Below are 18,861 nucleotides of genomic sequence, written 5' to 3'. Positions count from 1 at the left end.
CGTTAGTAGGGAAATAATAGGGTGTTTCATCTTTTAATCTAGGGCTATATCTCCTTTTGCAATTTATGACCAAATGGCACCTAAACAAGGGTCATCTCGCTGAGTTGCTGCCATTTCACAGGATTCAAAGCAGGCAACTGCTTAGTATCTAAACCGGTCAAGTTGCATTAAGTTTTTGGAATGGCACAACATGAAACTCCCAAATAATTCACAGCTCTCTCATACCATAGCTGTGCCTCTGATTTTCGCACTGTGGAAAATTGGCACATTGCTTTCTGACCAGGGGCAGGAACGCTCTACTCTTCTCCATCCATTTTTAGCACTTCATGCGAACATCGGGGCAATGCATCCATATCAATGTTCATTAGCAGACAACACTGCCAACCAACAATGCCCTGAGGCATCCAGCTTTGCTGAAGTCAGGATATGTCAATGGATTGTTGTCAGACTTCAACTCAAATTTGGCACCATACTGGTAGTCGCTTAACTTATCAACCACAGCCTACTTTGATGTCAGAAAACTTCAATTTGTGCACTGGGTAGTTTTGTTCGAAGGGTGACAGACTCCAGCTGATGATAGCAAGAAGTCCTAATTCTTTGTCCTGATCATGATATAGAGTACCACCTGAGCCCTCACAGTTGGCATCAGCATGCAGTATATATGGCAACTGGCAGTTTGCAAAGACCAACACAGCTGCTTTAGTCAGCAACTCTTTCAGCAGCTGAAAGGCCTCTTCACACTTTGTATCCCATCTTTCCCCAAAAGGCTCTGTTGGGCTAAAATAAGCTTTGCCTTCTTCTCATTTCATTTTCCTTCCTTTCTTTCCCAAGGGAGGTAACTACACAGAAGCTGATTCAAAGGGTGGCTTACTTTGGAGTACTCCTTCACAGATCCCTTGTAGTACCCACAGAATCCAAAGAATTAGTGTAGAGCACTCACATTCTTGGGCCTTGGCCATTTGGTCACTGTCTCAATCTTGGACGGATTGTTAGCTACTCCATCATCTGAGACTATGTGTCCGAAATACATGACTGACGTCTTACAGAACTGGCTCTTGTCCAGTGACAGTTTTAATCCCTCAGCTTTCAAGCAGTCTAGCACCTTCAGTAGCCTTGTCTCATGCTCCTCCAGTGTATACCCAAACACTATGAGATCATCTAAGTACACCAGTACCTCAACAAATTCATGTCCCCGACAGTCTTCTCCATGACACATCAGAAAGTAGCCAGTGCTCCTGAAAGAATCCAAGAGGGCACATAAATGTTGTCTTCTCTTTGTCAGCTTCACTCCTGGCTACCTATTAATACCCACTCCTTAGGTCCAACACACTGAACTATTTCACTCCACTCAGACAGGCCAAAGCATCCTTGATCCGTGGAATGGTATATTGGTTGGGAATTGTACTGGTCAGGTTCAGTGTCCAATAACCACACACATTCATACCTTCCTATTCTTATTCCTCATCACCACTATGGGTGATGCATAGGGACTCCTTGATTCAGTAGCAATTCCAGCTTCCTTCAGTTTTAACAGATGTTGCTGAACATCTTCCACCTCTGTTGGTGCTAACTGTCAAGACGTTTCTCTGAAAAGGGTGTCCTCAGTCACTTGGATGGTATGGTGAGTACTCTTGGAGCCACCCACATCAAACTCATCAGTAGAAAAGACACCTTTGAACTTCAATATCTTCTCTGTTAGTCTCCTTTTCATCCCTCAGGGACCAGTGAGTCATCAAAGTTGAATCACTTTGCTGTTAACTTTCCTGATCCAGGAGGTTGTGTCTTTCCTGGTTTTCTCACTGGAAAACTAGACATTACAGTCACTGGGAAAAGATATGCCATCGGCATCCCATGTCTGCGGATGACCTCTCTCTCCAAGGTGTTTCTGACAATCAGTGTCGTCCTGTTTATGTGTACAGCCGAAGGTTTCTGCAGTTCAGGTCTCACCAGCACTCCGGCAGGCAAGCTTGTCTCTTCTTCATGATCCTCTGGAACATCCACCAGGAAGGCTTCAACATTAGGCATTCCAGGGAATTTAGGGTTTACCTTCACTCTCATTACTTCCCCAGGATGTACCATGATGGGTTGGGCTTGGTGTATCACACAGTTCCATGTTTATGCTCATCATCCTGCTTAGGAGGAACTTGCACCTCCTCAAAAGCTGCTCTGAATACCGGGTGGTTGGACAAGGTTTTCAAAAAATCCTCTCCATTTCTCTCCTTGCAGGCTCCCACAAACTTTCTCACAATGGGAGTATTTGTTCCCACATTAATAGAACCTTCATTCGAGTGATGCTGTGTCTGAGTTTGGGGAAAATGATAAGTCAAACCTTTGAACCTATGTTTGATTTTGAGAAAAGATGGGGTTCATTTGCTCGTTATTAACATTTGAGTTAATTGATAGATTTCCTCCACGATCTAATTGTAAATTTTTGGTACATTTTTTTTCTTGCTGGCAGTTTGATGTCTATATTTAGAAGCTTTTTGTATAACACATGGCTCTGGGGTTGAACATCTAATGGGTTTTTTTTCTCACTTTTTCTTGCTTAGTAGGGTTTTTTCCTCTTTTTTTAAATCACCAACATTTTTTCGATCTTTAAAATATGTTTTTTTCTCTTGAGACATTGTAAGTGTTGCTTACTTCAATGTACTCTTGTTAATTTTGGATAATAGTAAAAGATTTGATACGAAAGGAAAGAAAGAAAGAAAAGAATCCAGCTAGATACACAGGCTTTGTCCCACTAACCCTTCAAGAATGGTGGCTTGCACTTTAGTGTTTCCTTTGAGACATTGATTGAAACATATTCTCTCTGGGACACCTGGCTGTTCCCTTACCGGGTCTCTCCGAAGTTACCCAACTTCTTTTTCTTCCAAAGGTTTTCCTATCACTCTCACACCTACTTGAAATGTCCACCCTCACTGCAGTTTTAACAGAAAATGCTTGTCACTTTCCTTGTCAAGAGACTCATGCTAGTAGCAGCCCTCTACTTAGTATGCACCAATGGTGGGTCTGGTTTCCTACTGGACTTGTCACGCTTGGTTGCAGCACTCAGTGACATCAACCGAGATACCTTGGCTTGCCTGTTGGTCATTTCATCCTGCAAAACCCCCACTTGTGTGGCCTCTGGGGTTGCTTCTGCAACAGAGGCTCCAACTGAGGATTTTCCCCTGCTGATGGAAGCCTCCTGTTCCTCCATCATGTTATCCTTCACTCTTACTTCTTTGATCAGCTCAACAAATGAGGGACGTGGACGTACCTTATGAGACATTTGAATACTGAGGGCAATCTTGTTGTATGACAGCATACCCTTCACAACTTGCTCCCTCCTTACTTGTTTTATCTCAGCCAGTTGAATGTCCCCTTTATGGTTCAAGCAATGCAGTTGTCTCTCTAGCCTGAAAATGAAGAACTTTCTCCCCTTTCTCATGGAATGTGTGCCTGAACATTATCATAAGCTCCACCGGCTTGTCTGCCGTGCCAAAACTGTTTTGTAATGAATGCATGTAGCTCACCGATGTGACAAATGGGTTTTCTGCCTTTAAGGACCTCACCACATCAGCAACCAGACCTTTTAGACTCCTTACCAGTGGCTGCCTTTTTATATTATCTGAACACTGCCACTCATCCGGTAACTAAGATCTCTGTTCTGCCCAAGTCTCATATTCCTCTTCCCCATCAAAGGTGGTCTTGACTCTAGAGAACGTTCTCAGCCTTTGATAATTTTTTCTCTCCACCAGTACAGTTTGGCATTTATCTACCAGTGATGTAATAGCTGAAGCCAACTCAGGAGTCCTATCAAATGCTGAAGGACTCATCAGACAACTTCTTCCCCTCATTTTGCAGAAATGAGAACAATTTGTCTTTAAAGTCTTCACCCTCAGCTACATATAATTGGACTTTAATGGCATCACCCTCAATGACATGCCCCCATCTTCAAAAAATATGGACAGCCCATGGTCCCACCTCTCCAGGTGTCCCTACCCTCTCAGGCAGCACTAATTAAGTTAAGTCACTGCTAGTCTGGACTAACACGACATCCTTACCCATCAATTGATCAAACCATCTTTCAACTAGTGCAACATTTCCCATTTCTTTGCAGAACTCAGCTCTCTAATTAGCAATTCATCAGGGCTTTGAATATCCATCCCATTCAGAAAACAAACATTATTTCTGGGTAATCACTTTGAATCACACCAAACCTTAATTGCTACAGTGTCCAAAATAAAGTACCTTAATCACTTTCCCTGACACTAAGTTTAAACACAGGCTTAACAACACAAACTGCTTAATCAATTCTTAACAGCAATTACACAGCATTCAGCAAAACCTGGACGGGCAACCCACAAATGTAGACCCCTCACTGGGCTTGTATTCAAACTTGGTTCCTTAGCCAGTTCCGCTAACAACCACATGACTCAATGGTGAGAAGGTCACCTTTAATAAACAATACAATATCATTTGGGGTCAACCAAATAGGGACGTTGTGATGTTTTGATTAAAGAAACCTCCATTTGAGTAAATGCTGTGTAAATACTGCCCATACAGAATTACCAGTTGGCAAGAAATAACAGATCGTATGATGCTTAAGATTATAAAGAAAGCATATTTACAAATTTCAGCTTTATCAAACAGTTATTTAGATAAAGAAAAGAAATAAAAATAAGGGGCCCATTACAGTTAAAACAGTGTAAGTGTCACATGGTGTTGGACCTCGTATCTTCCAAACCCTGGATATGACTGTTATTCACGGCACTGAATTCTCATCACCAATCACTGGTTGAGGTTCCTATCTTAGATACCTTCATCTCGTGAAGCATCATACCTTGCAATTGTGTCTTCTCTTTGGATCTAATGCTACAGCCGTCTCTCTCGATTTTCTCTTGTCTGTATCTCCCACCAAAAAGACCATACACCCCACCCATGCCATCACAAATCTCTCTCCACCCAGCTCTCTTCAGAACTCCCTCCCAATTCCACCATCCTAATTGGCTGACACAACATTCCTAAATTGAACATCATTGCCCCTTATCTTTAGCCAAAGCCAGAAAATTCCACCAGCAGGGCTCACTGCTTTTACAGAAAGCTGATAGCAGTAGAAATCTTAACCAGGGCATTTCAATGAAATTTTTGAGGAAGTTACCGGAAAAGTGGATGAAGGCAAGGCAGTGGATGCTGTCTACATGGGCTCTAGTATGGCATTGGACAAGGTCCCGCATGGAAGCTGGTCAAGAAGATTCAGTCATTCAGCATTAAGGATGAGGTAGTAGATGAGATTAGACATTGACTTTGTGAGAGAAACAAGAGAGTGGTAGTAGAGGGTTGCATCTCTGACAGGAGGCCTGTGACTAGTGGTGTGCCATAGGGAGCAGTGCTGGGTCCTTTGTTGTTTGTCATTCACAGTATATCAATGATCTGGGTGATAATGTGCTAAATTGGATCAGCAAATATGTGAATGACACCAAGATTGGGAGTGTAGTGGGGCAGTGAGGAAGACTATCATGGCTTGCAGAACAATCTGCATCAGCTGGATAAATGGGCTGAAAAATAGCAGATGGAATTTAATGCAGACAAGTGCAAAGTTTTACACTCAGTAGGCAACCAACATAGGTCTTACACAGTGAAAGGTAGGGTACAGAGGATTATGATAGAACAAAGGGATCTGGGAATACAGTTACACAATTTGCTGAAAGTGGTGTCACAGGTAGATAGGGTCAGAAAGAAAGCTTTTGGCACATGGTCCTTCATAAATCAATGTATTGAGTACAGAAGAAGGAATGTTATGTTGAGGTTGTTTAAGATGCATGTAAGGCCGAATTTGGAGTATTGTGTGCTGTTTTGGTAAGCTACCTACAGGAAAAATGTAAACGAGGTTGAAAGACTACAGAGAAAATTTACAAGGATGTTGCCAGTTCTGGAGGACCTGAGTTATAAGGAAAGAATAAAGAGGTTAGGATTATATTCTTTAGGATGTAGGAGATTGAGAAGAGATTTATTAGAGGTATACAAAATTATGAGGGATATAGATAGGCTAAATGCAAGCAGGCTTTTTCCACTTAAGGATGAAAGCTGAGAAGTTTAAGAGGAACAGAGGAAAATGTCTTCACTCAGAGGGTTATGAGAAAGAAGAATAAGCTGCCAGCACAAATGGTTCATGTGAGTTTGCTTTCAACATTGAAACGAATTATGGATAGGTACATGGATAATAGGAATATGGAGGTCTATGGTCCAGGTCACTGGGAGTAGGCAGTATAAGTGGTTTAGGCATGGATTAGATGGGCCGAAGGGCCTGTTTCTGTGCTGTACTTCTCTATGACACTTTGAATTTAAAGAAAAATGCTGAAAGCATTTTAAGAGTTCTTCTCTGTCTGTACAGGGTTGGAAAATCAAAGACAGAAATCACGAAGGACAGAGAGGAACACAGAAGATCATTCCAACCTTGATGCAAATACAAAAGAAATCCAGCCTATACAAGGTAACATCTTGACAGACACATCAGAAGAATTTTAATTTTGTGTCCCATTTGCTCACGGCAGGTTTGTCTTCCCTTTGTAGCTTAAAAGAACTTCCAAATATGGAAAAATTGTGGCATTATAAAACCATGAGATATAGGAGCAGAATTAGACCATTTGCCCATCGAGTCAGCTCCTCCATTTCATCATTGCTGATCTATTTCCCTCTTGGCCCAATCTCCTGCCTTCCCGCCATTTCCCTTCATGCCCTGACTAATAAAGTACCTATCAACTCTGCCTCAAATATACTCAATGATTTAGACTCCAAGACACCTGTGACAACCTCTGACTGAAGAAATTCCTCACATCTCTGTTCTAAATGGTTGTCCCTCTATTCTGTGTCTGTGTCCTGTGGTCTTAGACCCCACCCCCAACTCTACTCTTTTGAGGTCTTTCAGCATGCTATGCGTTTCAATAAGATCCCCCATAATTTTTCTGAGTTCCATTGAGTACAGACGCAGAGCAATCAAATGCTCCTCATATGATGAGTCTTTCGATCCTGTACATAATTCTGTACAAACTGCCGGCTGGTAGGCAGTACATCTGTGAGCCTGGTCACTCATTAATACTGACACTCCAACCTCCTGACTGCTCCCTCGATCCTACCCCACCACTGACCTAGCCTTTCTGTCAGTGCTGCCCATTCATTGGCTTCAGCTCCCCCTCTGACATGCCAAAGACTGGAGTACGTTAGCTGAAAAAATGCTGGATCAGAAAGCATTTACTATAGTTCTCGGCAGACAATAACCACGACTCAACCTACTGCTGTTAAGATATGTCACATTTACCCAATAAAAAACCTGTTGAAGTTCATTCATTCTGTGTTACTGGAATTCCAAACTGGGAATTGACCTGGACCTTCCACGATGTATTAATGTGTAGTCTGGTACAGCATGTTTCCACTAACTCTCTGAATTAATCCCCATACTATCATTGTAACATTAAATGCCTCCAGCAATCGTTATTAATACTCTGATCGTACAGTATTACTCCTTATTCTGGTGGCTGTCATTATTAATAGGGCACTATTTTCTCAGGATTGCTTCTTGAAAATCAAGCCAATGAAATGAAATGCTTAAATGATAGGATGCAAAATGGGGATGAAAAGTGGCAGATGGAGTTCAACCCAGATAAGTGTGAGGTGGTTTATTTTGGTAGGTCAAGTATGATGGCAGAATATAGCGTTAATAGTAAGACTCTTGGCAGTGTGGAGGATCAGAGGGATCTTGGGGTCCAAGTCCATAGGACACTCAAAGTGGCTACACAGGTTGACCTTGTGGTTGAGAAGGCATATGGTACATTGGTCTTCAATCAATCGTGGGATTTAGTTTAAGAGCCGAGAGGTAATGTTGCAGTTATATAGGACCCTGGTCAGACCCCACTTGGAGTACTGTGCTCAGTTCTGGTCACCTCACTACAGGAAGGACATGCAAACCATAGAAAGGGTGCAGAGGAGATTTACAAGGATGTTAACACAAGGAATTCTGCAGATGCTGGAAATTCAAGCAACACACATCAAAGTTGCTGGTGAACACAGCAGGCCAGGCAGCATCTCTAGGAAGAGGTACAGTCGACGTTTCAGGCCGACCCCTTCAGGGTCTCGGCCTGAAACATCAACTGTACCTCTTCCTAGAGATGCTGCCTGGCCTGCTGCGTTCACCAGCAACTTTGATGTCTGTTGTTTACAAGGCTGTTGCCTGGATTGGGGAGCATACATTATGAGAATCGGTTGAGTGAACTCTGCCTTTTCTCCTTGGACCGACAGTGGTGGAGGTGGATACAATAGGATCTTTCAAGAGACTCCTGGATGGATACATGGAGCTTAGAAAAATAGCGGGCTATGGGTAAGCCTAGGTAGTTCTAAGGTAAGGACATCTTTGGCACAGCTTTGTGGGCCGAAGGGCCTGTATTGTGCTGTAGGTTTTCTATGTTTCTATGTTTCTATGTTTCCAGGAACTAATGAGATTCTGGAGCCTGAGACCAGCCATATTGCTGAATATATGTCTGTGAGGAGGAAGGCAAAACAAGAAGGTAAATAGATCAATCTCTCATTCAATGAATTTCTCTCCTTGTACTTTTGTGCAATTACTCACTCAACAGTTTGCAGGTTTGCAATTAAAATGCATATTTAGAGAAATTGAATCTCAAGCACAAAACTGACTGATCAATCCAATGCTCTGTCTCGTGTCGACTACCCTTCACTTCCTCCCAGTCTTCTTCATACAGCATAGGGCTCTCTCTACATTCTACAAAACTCCAATATAGATAAACCACAACACTTTACCGAATGGACAATCCGCGTTCAAATCCTGCTGCTGCCTGTAAGGAGTTTATACTTTCCCCCCGTGACCACGTGTGTTTCCTCTGGGTGCTCTCGTTTACTCCCACAGTCCAAAGATGTGCTGGTTGGTAGGTTAACTGGTCATTGTAAGTTGTCCCGTGGTTATGCTCAGGTTAAATCAGGAGACTGCTGGGCAGTGTGGCTCGAAGGGCCAGAAGGGCCAATTCCGCACTGTATCTCAATCAATAAATAAATAAACACACACAATGTGATCATACTTCTGGTAAATGGACAGCTTGGTTGGTGGCTGCAGAACGAGTCCACATTACCTGCCCTCTGAAAGTGACCGTCCATTTCATGAGATCTCATCCACTATTGAATACCTCCACCACACTTCAGCAGTACTTCAGTGTGTCTGGAATCACTGAATATGATCAGTCAAAGTGTCAGTGCAGTCTGAGCATGCCATATTAGACAGTGTTGCTTTCTCCAGAAATTAGGTGGTATTTCTGAATATGCATGAACAACAGAGCAGGCTTTCTTGAAAAATTTGATATTTTAATAAAGCAGATCATTCTGATTTTTTAAAATATGAAAAATCTCTTTCCAAATTCCAGCTTTCTCCTTATATTATTTAATTCCTATTGTCCAAATCTAACTCTATGAATATATTTAATGATCTGACGTCAACCAGTGGAGAATTCACATCGCTCATTTTGTCTGGAAATTCCCCACTGCAGTCCTCAATGACTCCTGTTTTAAACTCTGATCCTGTCTTGAAGTCTCTGCTGCAGGAAACATCCTTCCTGGAGCAGTTTGTTGGAATCTGTTGGTTTCCATGAGATCCCCTCTTATTCTTATCAGCTCCAGAGCATATAAGCTGAATGAACCCAAACTCTGCCCGTGCATCATCCAAGACATGATGTGACCATACAGATTTTCAGCATCTAATATACAGCATCACAGGTGAATTTATATCCTGGAGAATTATATATCCTGTGGAAATAAAATCAAGTCAGAGGTGAGAGAGGTGGCTGAATGAAAACAGAGAAAAATAAATGAATTAATCCTGTTTTGAATATATTCCATTTAATAAATATGGAGCAACACAATCTGTATTAGACCATAAGACCACAAGATATAGAAAAAGAACTGGGCCATTTGGCCTATCGAGTATGATCTGCCATTTCATCACGGCTAATCTATTTCCCTCTCAGCCACAGTATCTTGCCTTCTCTCCAGAATCCTTCATGCCCTCATTAATCAGGTTATGTGGTGCGGAAAGCATGGCAGTACAAGCTCGGACTGTGTTGGTTGTTGACACAAACAACACGTTTCACTGTACGTTTCAATGTTTCTATGTTCATGTACAAATGAAACTAATCTTTATCTTTATCATCTTTGTTTCTATTTTGTCCCTGCAGACACAGAGGAAAGTATTCATTATGCATCCATCTGCTTCGAGAAAAATGCGCCAGGTGATAAAATTGTTTGATTTTTTAAAATTTTTTTTGTCAGGATGAGGATTGTTGGTGATGAGTCTGAAACGCTTTGGGGCCCTCATATGGCCGTCCTGGGGTAAAGCTCCTCGCTCACCCCTTAACACACTGTGGGACAGTCAGCTGAGGCTCAGTCCATAACCCAGCCTTCTCTGTGCAGGTCCAGTCTCCCCCCACAGATACAAGCACGAACATCTGGGCTGATATTGCAACACAACGTTGCAATGTTGCTGGTCGAGTGCCAACCCAAGACACAGTTGTGTCCTCGGAAGACAGATAAAGTTAGTCAGCACAATTCTGAATTAGTAAATGTGACTTATGTCTGATCTCCTGTCCATATCATCAGCATCATTAAAAATCCTAGCTAGTTTGACTTGATTTGATTCGATGCAAATGATACATTTCACTGTGTTGCTGTGTGAAATCAACCTAGTGGATGACGGCTACTTTTTGCGGCAAATCAAATCAACCAAAAGTGGAACTTCCCGGTGGCCAAATATTTTAATCCTGATTCTGATTCCTGTTCCAACATGTCGGTCCATGACCCTCTCTTAGGTCAAGATGAGGCCACCTTCAGGGTGGAGGAGCAACTTTTTGTATTCTGTCTGGGCAGCCTCCAACCTGATGGCATAAATATCAATATCTCCCCCTCCCCTCTTCTTCTATTCCCCACTCTGGTCTCATACATCTTCTCACCTGACTATCCCCTCCCACTTTTCCTTTCTACTATGGTCCACTCTCCTCTCCTATCAGATTCCTTCTTCTCCATTCCTTTATCTTTCCAACCCAACTGGCTTCAATTTTCACCTTCCAGATATCCTAACTCCCCTTCCCCCACCTTTTTATTTTGGCATCTTCCCCTTTCCTGATGAAGGGTCTCAGCTCGAAATGTCGACTGCTTATTCATTTCCATAGATGCTGCCTGATCTGCTGAGTTCCTCCAGCACTTTGTATGTGTAGCCTTGGAATTCCAGCACCTGTTGACCTTCTCCTGTTTGATATTTCACTATATGGTTCCATGCAAGTCTCCGATCTCTCGCTCTTCCATTCGACCTCAAAACCATCAGACAGAGAAGCAGGATTCGGTCATATGGCCCATCAGGTTTGCTCCACTATTCAAACAATGTCTGATTCTTTTCACAAATACATTCACCCTGTAATTCTTAAACCACTAAACAATCAAGAACCTATTAATCTCTCCCTTAAATACACCCAGTTTGGCCACACAGGCCACTGTGGAAATGAAATCACATTCACAACTCCTCACTGACCCAGAGTCATCCAAGAATCATGGAAAGTTTGGTTCATTTACAACTATCCCTGTAGCTCACTGAGGTTCGTGTATGTTTTACCCAGATGGATGGAAAGAAGTTTTCTGGAAATTCAAAGTTCAAAGTACATTTATTATCAAAGTATGGGGTGTCAGGGAGGGGTAGCACCTCTGGTGGGGGAACATGTTGCGTCCTTTTCAAGGCGGTTAGTCTACCTTTGGTCCCCACTTGGCACTGAGCTCTCACCTGTGGCTCCCCGTAGCTGTTTGCATACGACAGCGGCCACACCCCAGGCAATGGCTTCAACAAGCCGGCTAAACCAGGTGAGGGTAGCCGTCGGGTCTCAAACCCTCGGTGAGATAGGGAGTTGACTATCCCAGCATGTGAAGACAGACTCCGGCAGATTGAGCGGACGAGACCAATGGAAGGTCCAACAGTCAAGAAGGCGATCTCTGCAAGCGTCCTGGAACGTGTAGAGCAGGACAAGATACTGAAGACGTCCTGGTCATCCACTGCGCCTAGTCCCATCTCCAGCCGTCTCGGCTCTGTCTTGCCACTGGATCCAGATGGGAATTGGGAAGAGAGAGTGAGGCCGATGCTGCGCAACTCTCCCTCACTTAAATCCAAATCACGCACTAGTCCCGATACCATCTGGTGTCGAGGACTTCATCGATGTCGACGATGGATGGACAGGATGTATACTATATACAACCTTGCGATTTGTCTCCCTACAGTCAGCCAAAAAATTGAAGTAACCATTTAAAAAAAAACGACTGTCTAACATCTAATGAGTAGGAAAAAAAAAAATTGTACAAACAATAAGAGTAAGCAAATAACTTTCAGAACTGAAATTCACAAAAGTGAGTCCACAGCCACAAAGCCACTCATCACGACAGCCATTTCAGGAGCCCATTAGTTGCAGGCTGCAGCCTCAGTGCAGCCCAGGGACAAGTAAATTTAACTGGGCACCAAGCTAATCCAACCCATCCCTTGCCTCTGACCCCGACACCCTGACCACTTCAATCTGGCCCGGCTCTTAAATCACCCAAACCTCAGGTTGTTCCTCACTCGCAGACCTGGGCCCTGCCACTTTGATACGCTCTCGGCCGATTCTCCCCATACCCAACCTTTCTAATTTGGCCCGGCACTTCAATCAATCAAATTGATTAAATGAGCGATTGACAACAGGAATTCTGCAGATGCTGGAAATTCAAGCAACACACATCAAAGTTGCTGGTGAATGCAGCAGGCCAGGCAGCATCTCTAGGAAGAGGAACAGTCGACGTTTCAGGCCGAGACCCTTCGTCAGGACTAACTGAAGGAAGAGTTAGTAAGAGATTTGAAAGTGGGAGGGGGAGGGGGAGATCCAAAATGATAGGAGAAGACAGGAGGGGGAGGGATGGAGCCAAGAGCTGGACAGGTGATTGGCAAAAGGGATACGAGAAGATCATGGGACAGGAGGTCCAGGAAGAAAGACAAGGGGGGCAGGGAACCCAGAGGATGGGCAAGGGGTATATTCAGAGGGACAGAGGGAGAAAAAGGAGAGTGAGAGAAAGAATGTGTGTATAAAAATAAATAACAGATGGGGTACAAAGGGGAGGTGGGGCATTAGCGGAAGTTAGAGAAGTCTATGTTCATCCCATCAGGTTGGAGGCTACTCAGATGGAAAAAGTGCTGCACATGCCCTTACACTTCCTCCCTTACCACCATTCAGGGCCCCAAACAGTCCTTCCAGGTGAGGCAACACTTCACCTGTGAGTCGGCTGGGGTGATATACTGCGTCCGGTGCTCCTAATGTGGCCTTTTATATACTGGCGAGACCCGACGCAGACTGGGAGACCGCTTTGCTGAACACCTACACTCTGTCCGCCAGAGAAAGCAGGATCTCCCAGTGGCCACATATTTTAATTCCACATCCCATTCCCATCCTGACATGTCTATCCACGGCCTCCTCTACTGTAAAGATGAAGCCACACTCAGGTTGGAGGAACAACACCTTATATTCAGTCTGGGTAGCCTCCAACCTGATGGCATGAACATCGACTTCTCTAACTTCCGCTAATGCCCCACCTCCCCCTCGTACCCCATCTGTTATTTATTTTTATACACACATTCTTTCTCTCACTCTCCTTTTTCTCCCTCTGTCCCTCTGAATATACCCCTTGCCCATCCTCTGGGTTTCCCGCCCCCCTTGTCTTTCTTCCCGGACCTCCTGTCCCATGATCTTCTCGTATCCCTTTTGCCAATCACCCGTCCAGCTCTTGGCTCCATCCCTCCCCCTCCTGTCTTATCCTATCATTTTGGATCTCCCCCTCCCCCTCTCAAATCTCTTACTAGCTCTTCCTTCAGTTAGTCCTGACGAAGGGTCTCGGCCTGAAACATCGACTGTACCTCTTCCTAGAGATGCTGCCTGGCCTGCTGCGTTCACCAGCAACTTTGATGTGTGTTAAATGAGCGATTGAATTTTTTGCTTATGTTTTGTCAGGAGAGAGTAATGCAGTCAGTTTAGGACATTTGTATTCTATTTGTCACTTCCTTTGTCAGTGTGATCCACTACTGTCATCTTTTAATTGTGATGTTTGCAATTATCACAGGGGAGAGACATGCCACACTATCCTACAATCAAGTGTCAGATACTGTAAGTACATTGGTCTGTTGTTGAAGTACCAAGTCCAACAAATATTAATTTCCAGATCAAATTTGTGAAGTTGTTTACAGATCTAAACAGATGAAATATCAACTGGCTTAAATATACACTCAATGTCCAGTTTATTAGGTACATCCTGCACCTAATAAAGTGGCCATTGAGTGTCTGATCATGGCCTTCTGCTGCTGTAGCCCATCCATTTCAAGGTTCTGCACACCACCTTGGTGATGGCCTCCACTGGTTGAGGTCGACCACGGATGTTGCAACCCAGCTGGTTTGAAGTTGATATGGAAGCTAGAGCAGTACAATACGGAGAACAAGCTGTTGCCCATACAGCAGGCTCTCCCTCTCCATGCAGCTGATTAATCCAAAGGAATAGCAAAGACTGAAGCTGTTTGGCACCAGTGGCTTTGGAAGAGTTGCCAGGCAAAAATGAATTCATTGTACGGACTTCGGGAATGCAGTTCCAGATTTTTCCTTGAAATTTACTCCTTCCCTATGAGTGGGTACAGCCACAAGGCAGCGGAGGTATGAAATCAGAGTTTTCCTTATCCTAGATTAGCCACCAACCACAGCTGACAAGCCCCATCTGCCCAAAGTGACTGGTTTTAAGATGCCAGTAACCTGTCTTTGCCCCTTCTCCTTTCAGTCCAAAATGGTTCTGTCAGGCTTAGCAGCTGAGCCACACGTGAAAGCCAGGTGCTGGATTGTTGTCAAAGACTTCAGTATTTGGGACGCATGTCATTGGGAGCATTTAGTAAGTAGTGGAAGCTTATACCCACTACCCTCCCACCACCTCCTTCACCAACTAGGACAACCTTAAAGAGCCACCACCTCTGTAACAAGTAGTTATTTGAGTTACTGTTGCCTTCCTGTCAGCCTGAATCAGTCTGGCCATTCTCCTCTGCTCTCTCTCCTTAACAAGTCACTTTTGACCACAGAACTACAGCTCAGTGATTTTTTTTTTGTTTTTCACACGATTCTCTAACCTCTAGGTCACCAAACCGTCGATCGCAATCGACCGGTCGATCTTTGAGACTTTCCCAGTAGATCCTGAAAAAAATCAAAAATAAATACACAAATACTGTTGTAATGTGAGCATTATAAAATTAGTAATACTAATTCGAATAATAGTAATATAGGAATACTTTCGCTACTGAAAGCTGTTTGTAAAGAGAGATTGTTTCCAGGTTGCGGGGTTTTAGTTCCGTTCTTTCTGCCCAGTGAGCATGTGTGTAGCTCCCCCGCCACGCACCACGTTTTCAGCATAGCCTCTGCTGCATCAAAGTGACCAATTAGATTAGATAAGAGTACAGACTGTCGCAAACATCAATATATGGCGCTTGCTCGTGATAACCTGATAGCATGGCAGAGGCTCCATGAAAGAAAGCAAAAACGTACAAATTCCATCCAGAATGGGAAGAGGAATTTCTATGTACCTTGGCGAAAGACAATTGCGTATGTATGTTGTGCCACCAAACACAAGCACTGACTAAAAGAGGGAATCTGGAGCGGCACCACAACACCAACCACCAGAAGTTTAAAGACACCTACCCCGCAAAGAGTGCAATTTGTGCCAGGAAAGTTAAGGAGCTGAAATCTTGGTTGAAGGCCCAGCAATCGTTTTCACAAAACATGCTGCTCAAAATAAGGCTGCTATTGAAACACCATTTTGTGTAAGTCACCTTTTGGCTAAACACTAGAAGCCTTTTACAGATGGCGATTTATTCAAGGAAGCAATGGCCATTACCGCAGAGACTGTTATTACTGACTTTAAAAACAAAAGCGACATCACAACCGCAATACATAATATACCGCTTGGCCCTGCAACAGTGACAAGGAGGGTAGAGTCACTGTCAGAGTTCGTGGATTGACTTGTCACTTGGTGAATATTTTTCACTGCAGTTCAATGAATCCCTGGATGTAATGCAAACAGCTCAGCTTGTTGTATTTGTCAGAATGGCTTTCCAGGATTTTATAACAAAAGAGAACTTCCTCACTCTTTTGCAATTAAAGGAGAGAATGAGAGGTGAGGATATTTACAATGAGTTTAAAAAATATGTCCGTGAAAATGACATCCTCATCCATAAACGTGTGGCAATTACAACTGATGGGTGTGCATGGTGGTTTTATAGCACTAAAAATCAGTGTCTACTTTGGGTCAACTTATCTATGTGAAATTGCATTTTCACAGATGAAAATTATTAAATCTAAGTACAGGAGCTGTCTTACTGACAGACACCTCACAGACTGTCTCAGACTGGCTGTCTGTAGTTATGAGCTAAATTTCAGGGAACCAACAGAAAGTATTCAGCCCCGGTCATCACACTGAGTGCAACAGTCAATTTTTATTCATTTATTTTTTGTGTTGAAATAAAAATAAATAATGAAATTTAGAATTAAAGGTGTGAAGTATTGTAATATTCTTAAAGAAAGACAGCTATAGCCTGTTTGATATGCTAGTTACAGTATTTTCTTGTTTGAATTAATTTGAAAGTTTGACAAATGTATTTTGTGTAATTCAAATACAATTAGCCCAAATAAAAGGCCTCAGATTGGAAGTACAATCTGAGCTGTTTTTTCTCTAAATGATTTAGTAGGTAGATCTTGCTTTTCACTAAGGTCAAAGTGGGGGATCTTAGGCTTAAAAGGGTTGGTGACCACTACTCTAGAGACTGTTGTGTCTGATAATCCCTGGAGATCAGAAGTTTCTGAGATACTCAAATCAACGGTCCAGCACCAACATTCCACAGTCAAAGTCACTTAGATCACACTTCTTCCCCATTTTGATATTTGGTCTGAACAACAACAAATGAACCACTTGACCATGTCTGCATGCTTTCATACATTTGATGGGAATGAAGGGTTATGGGGAAAAGGCAGGTAGGTGGAGATGAGTCCATGGTCAAATCAGTTATGATCTTATTGATTGGCAGAACAGGCTCAATGGGACAGATGGCCTACTCCTGCTCCTATTTTTTATGTTCTTATTGTGTTGCTGCAACATGATTGGCTGATTAGATATTTGCATTAATGTGTAGATATACTGTACCTAATAATGTGGTCACTGGGTATAACTGGTTTTTCTTTCTCCTTCAGAACCTGCCTTCTTCAAATGACAATGTCTCATCTGTTATCTATACACAGATAACAAAAAAACAGAAATGAACAATCTTCCGAGAACAGAAAGGAAGGGCTTGGAGTCGATATGTGGAAAGTAGTATATTTTGAAATTATTTTTTATATTTTAGGTTTGTGATGTACATTCACGAATATATTTGCCCTGAGTTAACATAATTCAATCATCTCGTTGTCACTTCTGACTTACAAATGAGATCATTTCTTTAAAAACAATTTCAGTATTTTGTTTCAATTTCTATAGATACTATGTGCGAAAAAAAGAACAGCGTCATTATGCAAGGTAGATTAAATGGTGCGGGCACATTTGTTACCAATACAACTAGTATGAATCGTGGGCATGTTATATTGGTGTCAGAAGCGTGGCAACACTTGTGGGCTGCCTTCTGCACAATCCTTGGTCTGTGTTGTCATTTATGCAAAATGACACATTTCACTTTATGTTTCAATGTTTTGATGTAAATGTAACAAATAAAAGCTAGTCTTTAGTATTTCAGAACTCGTCGTGATAAACAATAATGATTTCAATAAAGCACGACAGGGTTAGATGAAAGCGCTATGAAGGACACTAGCCTATTTACAACAGGTCTGGCCTTTGTGTACACTTAGTCATCTAATCTATGCTGGTGAAAGGATAAAGCCTATTGAAAACTAAATGTGGAAGGTGGTGGCGAGCTCCATTCTTGATTCATTGAGGTCCTCCTAGTGAGTGTACTGTCCACTACTGGTGAGAAAGTAAATGATTCTGACCTAAAGATAATGGAAGAATGACAATATACACTCAGTCACCACTTTATTAGGTACCTCCTGTGCTAAATAAAGCGGCCACTGAGTGTATGTTTATGGTCTTTTGCTGCTGTAACCCCTCCATTTCAAGGTTGTTGTGTTGTGTGTTCAGAGATGCTCTTCTGCTCACCACTGTTGTATTGTGTGGTTATTTAAGTTATTGTCACTTCTTTGATAAATGTAGCTTGAAGTTTGTCAACTTGAACAAAGTTGACCATTCTCCTCTGACCTCTCTCATTAACAAGGTGTATTCATCCACAGAACTGGCAGCTACGGGATGTTTTTATTTTGCTTTTGTGCCATTCTTTGTAAACTTTAGAGACTGATCTGCATGAAATTCTCAGGAAATCAGCAGATTCTGAGATGCTCAAATCAACTGTTCCGGCACCAGCAATCATTCCATGGTCAAAGTCACTTAGATCAAATTTCTTCCCCATTGTGCTGTTTGCTGTCAACAACAATTAAACCTCTTGACCATGTCTGCATGTTTTGATGCATTGAGTTGCTGCCACATGATTGGCAAATTAGATATTTGTGTTGATGAGCAGCTGTACAGTATACCTATTAAAGTGGCCACTGAATGTGTTTCCACATTAGGATTCGAAGTGACTTGGAGGGACTTGGAGAAGACACGATATGCCTGCAGCCCTTGGTGGTTGGTGCAGCATGTTTAAAATTCACTGACAAAGTGTGTTTATTGAGTAATTACAGTACATTTTGTAGAGGCAAC

The 18,861-nt window shown here is 42.7% G+C and overlaps 1 protein-coding gene across 1 annotated transcript in view; it reads left to right on the top strand.

Moving 5' to 3' along the window:
• Positions 1-18,618, top strand: part of LOC140200569 (uncharacterized) — a 556,670-nt gene extending 538,052 nt beyond the window's left edge. The window contains exons 12-16 of the mRNA XM_072264083.1: positions 6,374-6,472; positions 8,463-8,540; positions 10,215-10,268; positions 14,155-14,198; positions 17,307-18,618. Coding sequence (XP_072120184.1) covers positions 6,374-6,472; positions 8,463-8,540; positions 10,215-10,268; positions 14,155-14,198; positions 17,307-17,375 — 344 coding nt within the window. The 3' untranslated portion in view covers positions 17,376-18,618. The remainder of the gene's footprint in view (positions 1-6,373; positions 6,473-8,462; positions 8,541-10,214; positions 10,269-14,154; positions 14,199-17,306) is intronic.
• Positions 18,619-18,861: the final 243 nt, after the last annotated feature.

Source organism: Mobula birostris, chromosome 7 (assembly GCF_030028105.1).
Source record: "Mobula birostris isolate sMobBir1 chromosome 7, sMobBir1.hap1, whole genome shotgun sequence".
Classification (NCBI taxonomy): Eukaryota; Metazoa; Chordata; class Chondrichthyes; order Myliobatiformes; family Myliobatidae; genus Mobula; species Mobula birostris.
This window is presented reverse-complemented; position numbering and strand designations above follow the sequence as displayed.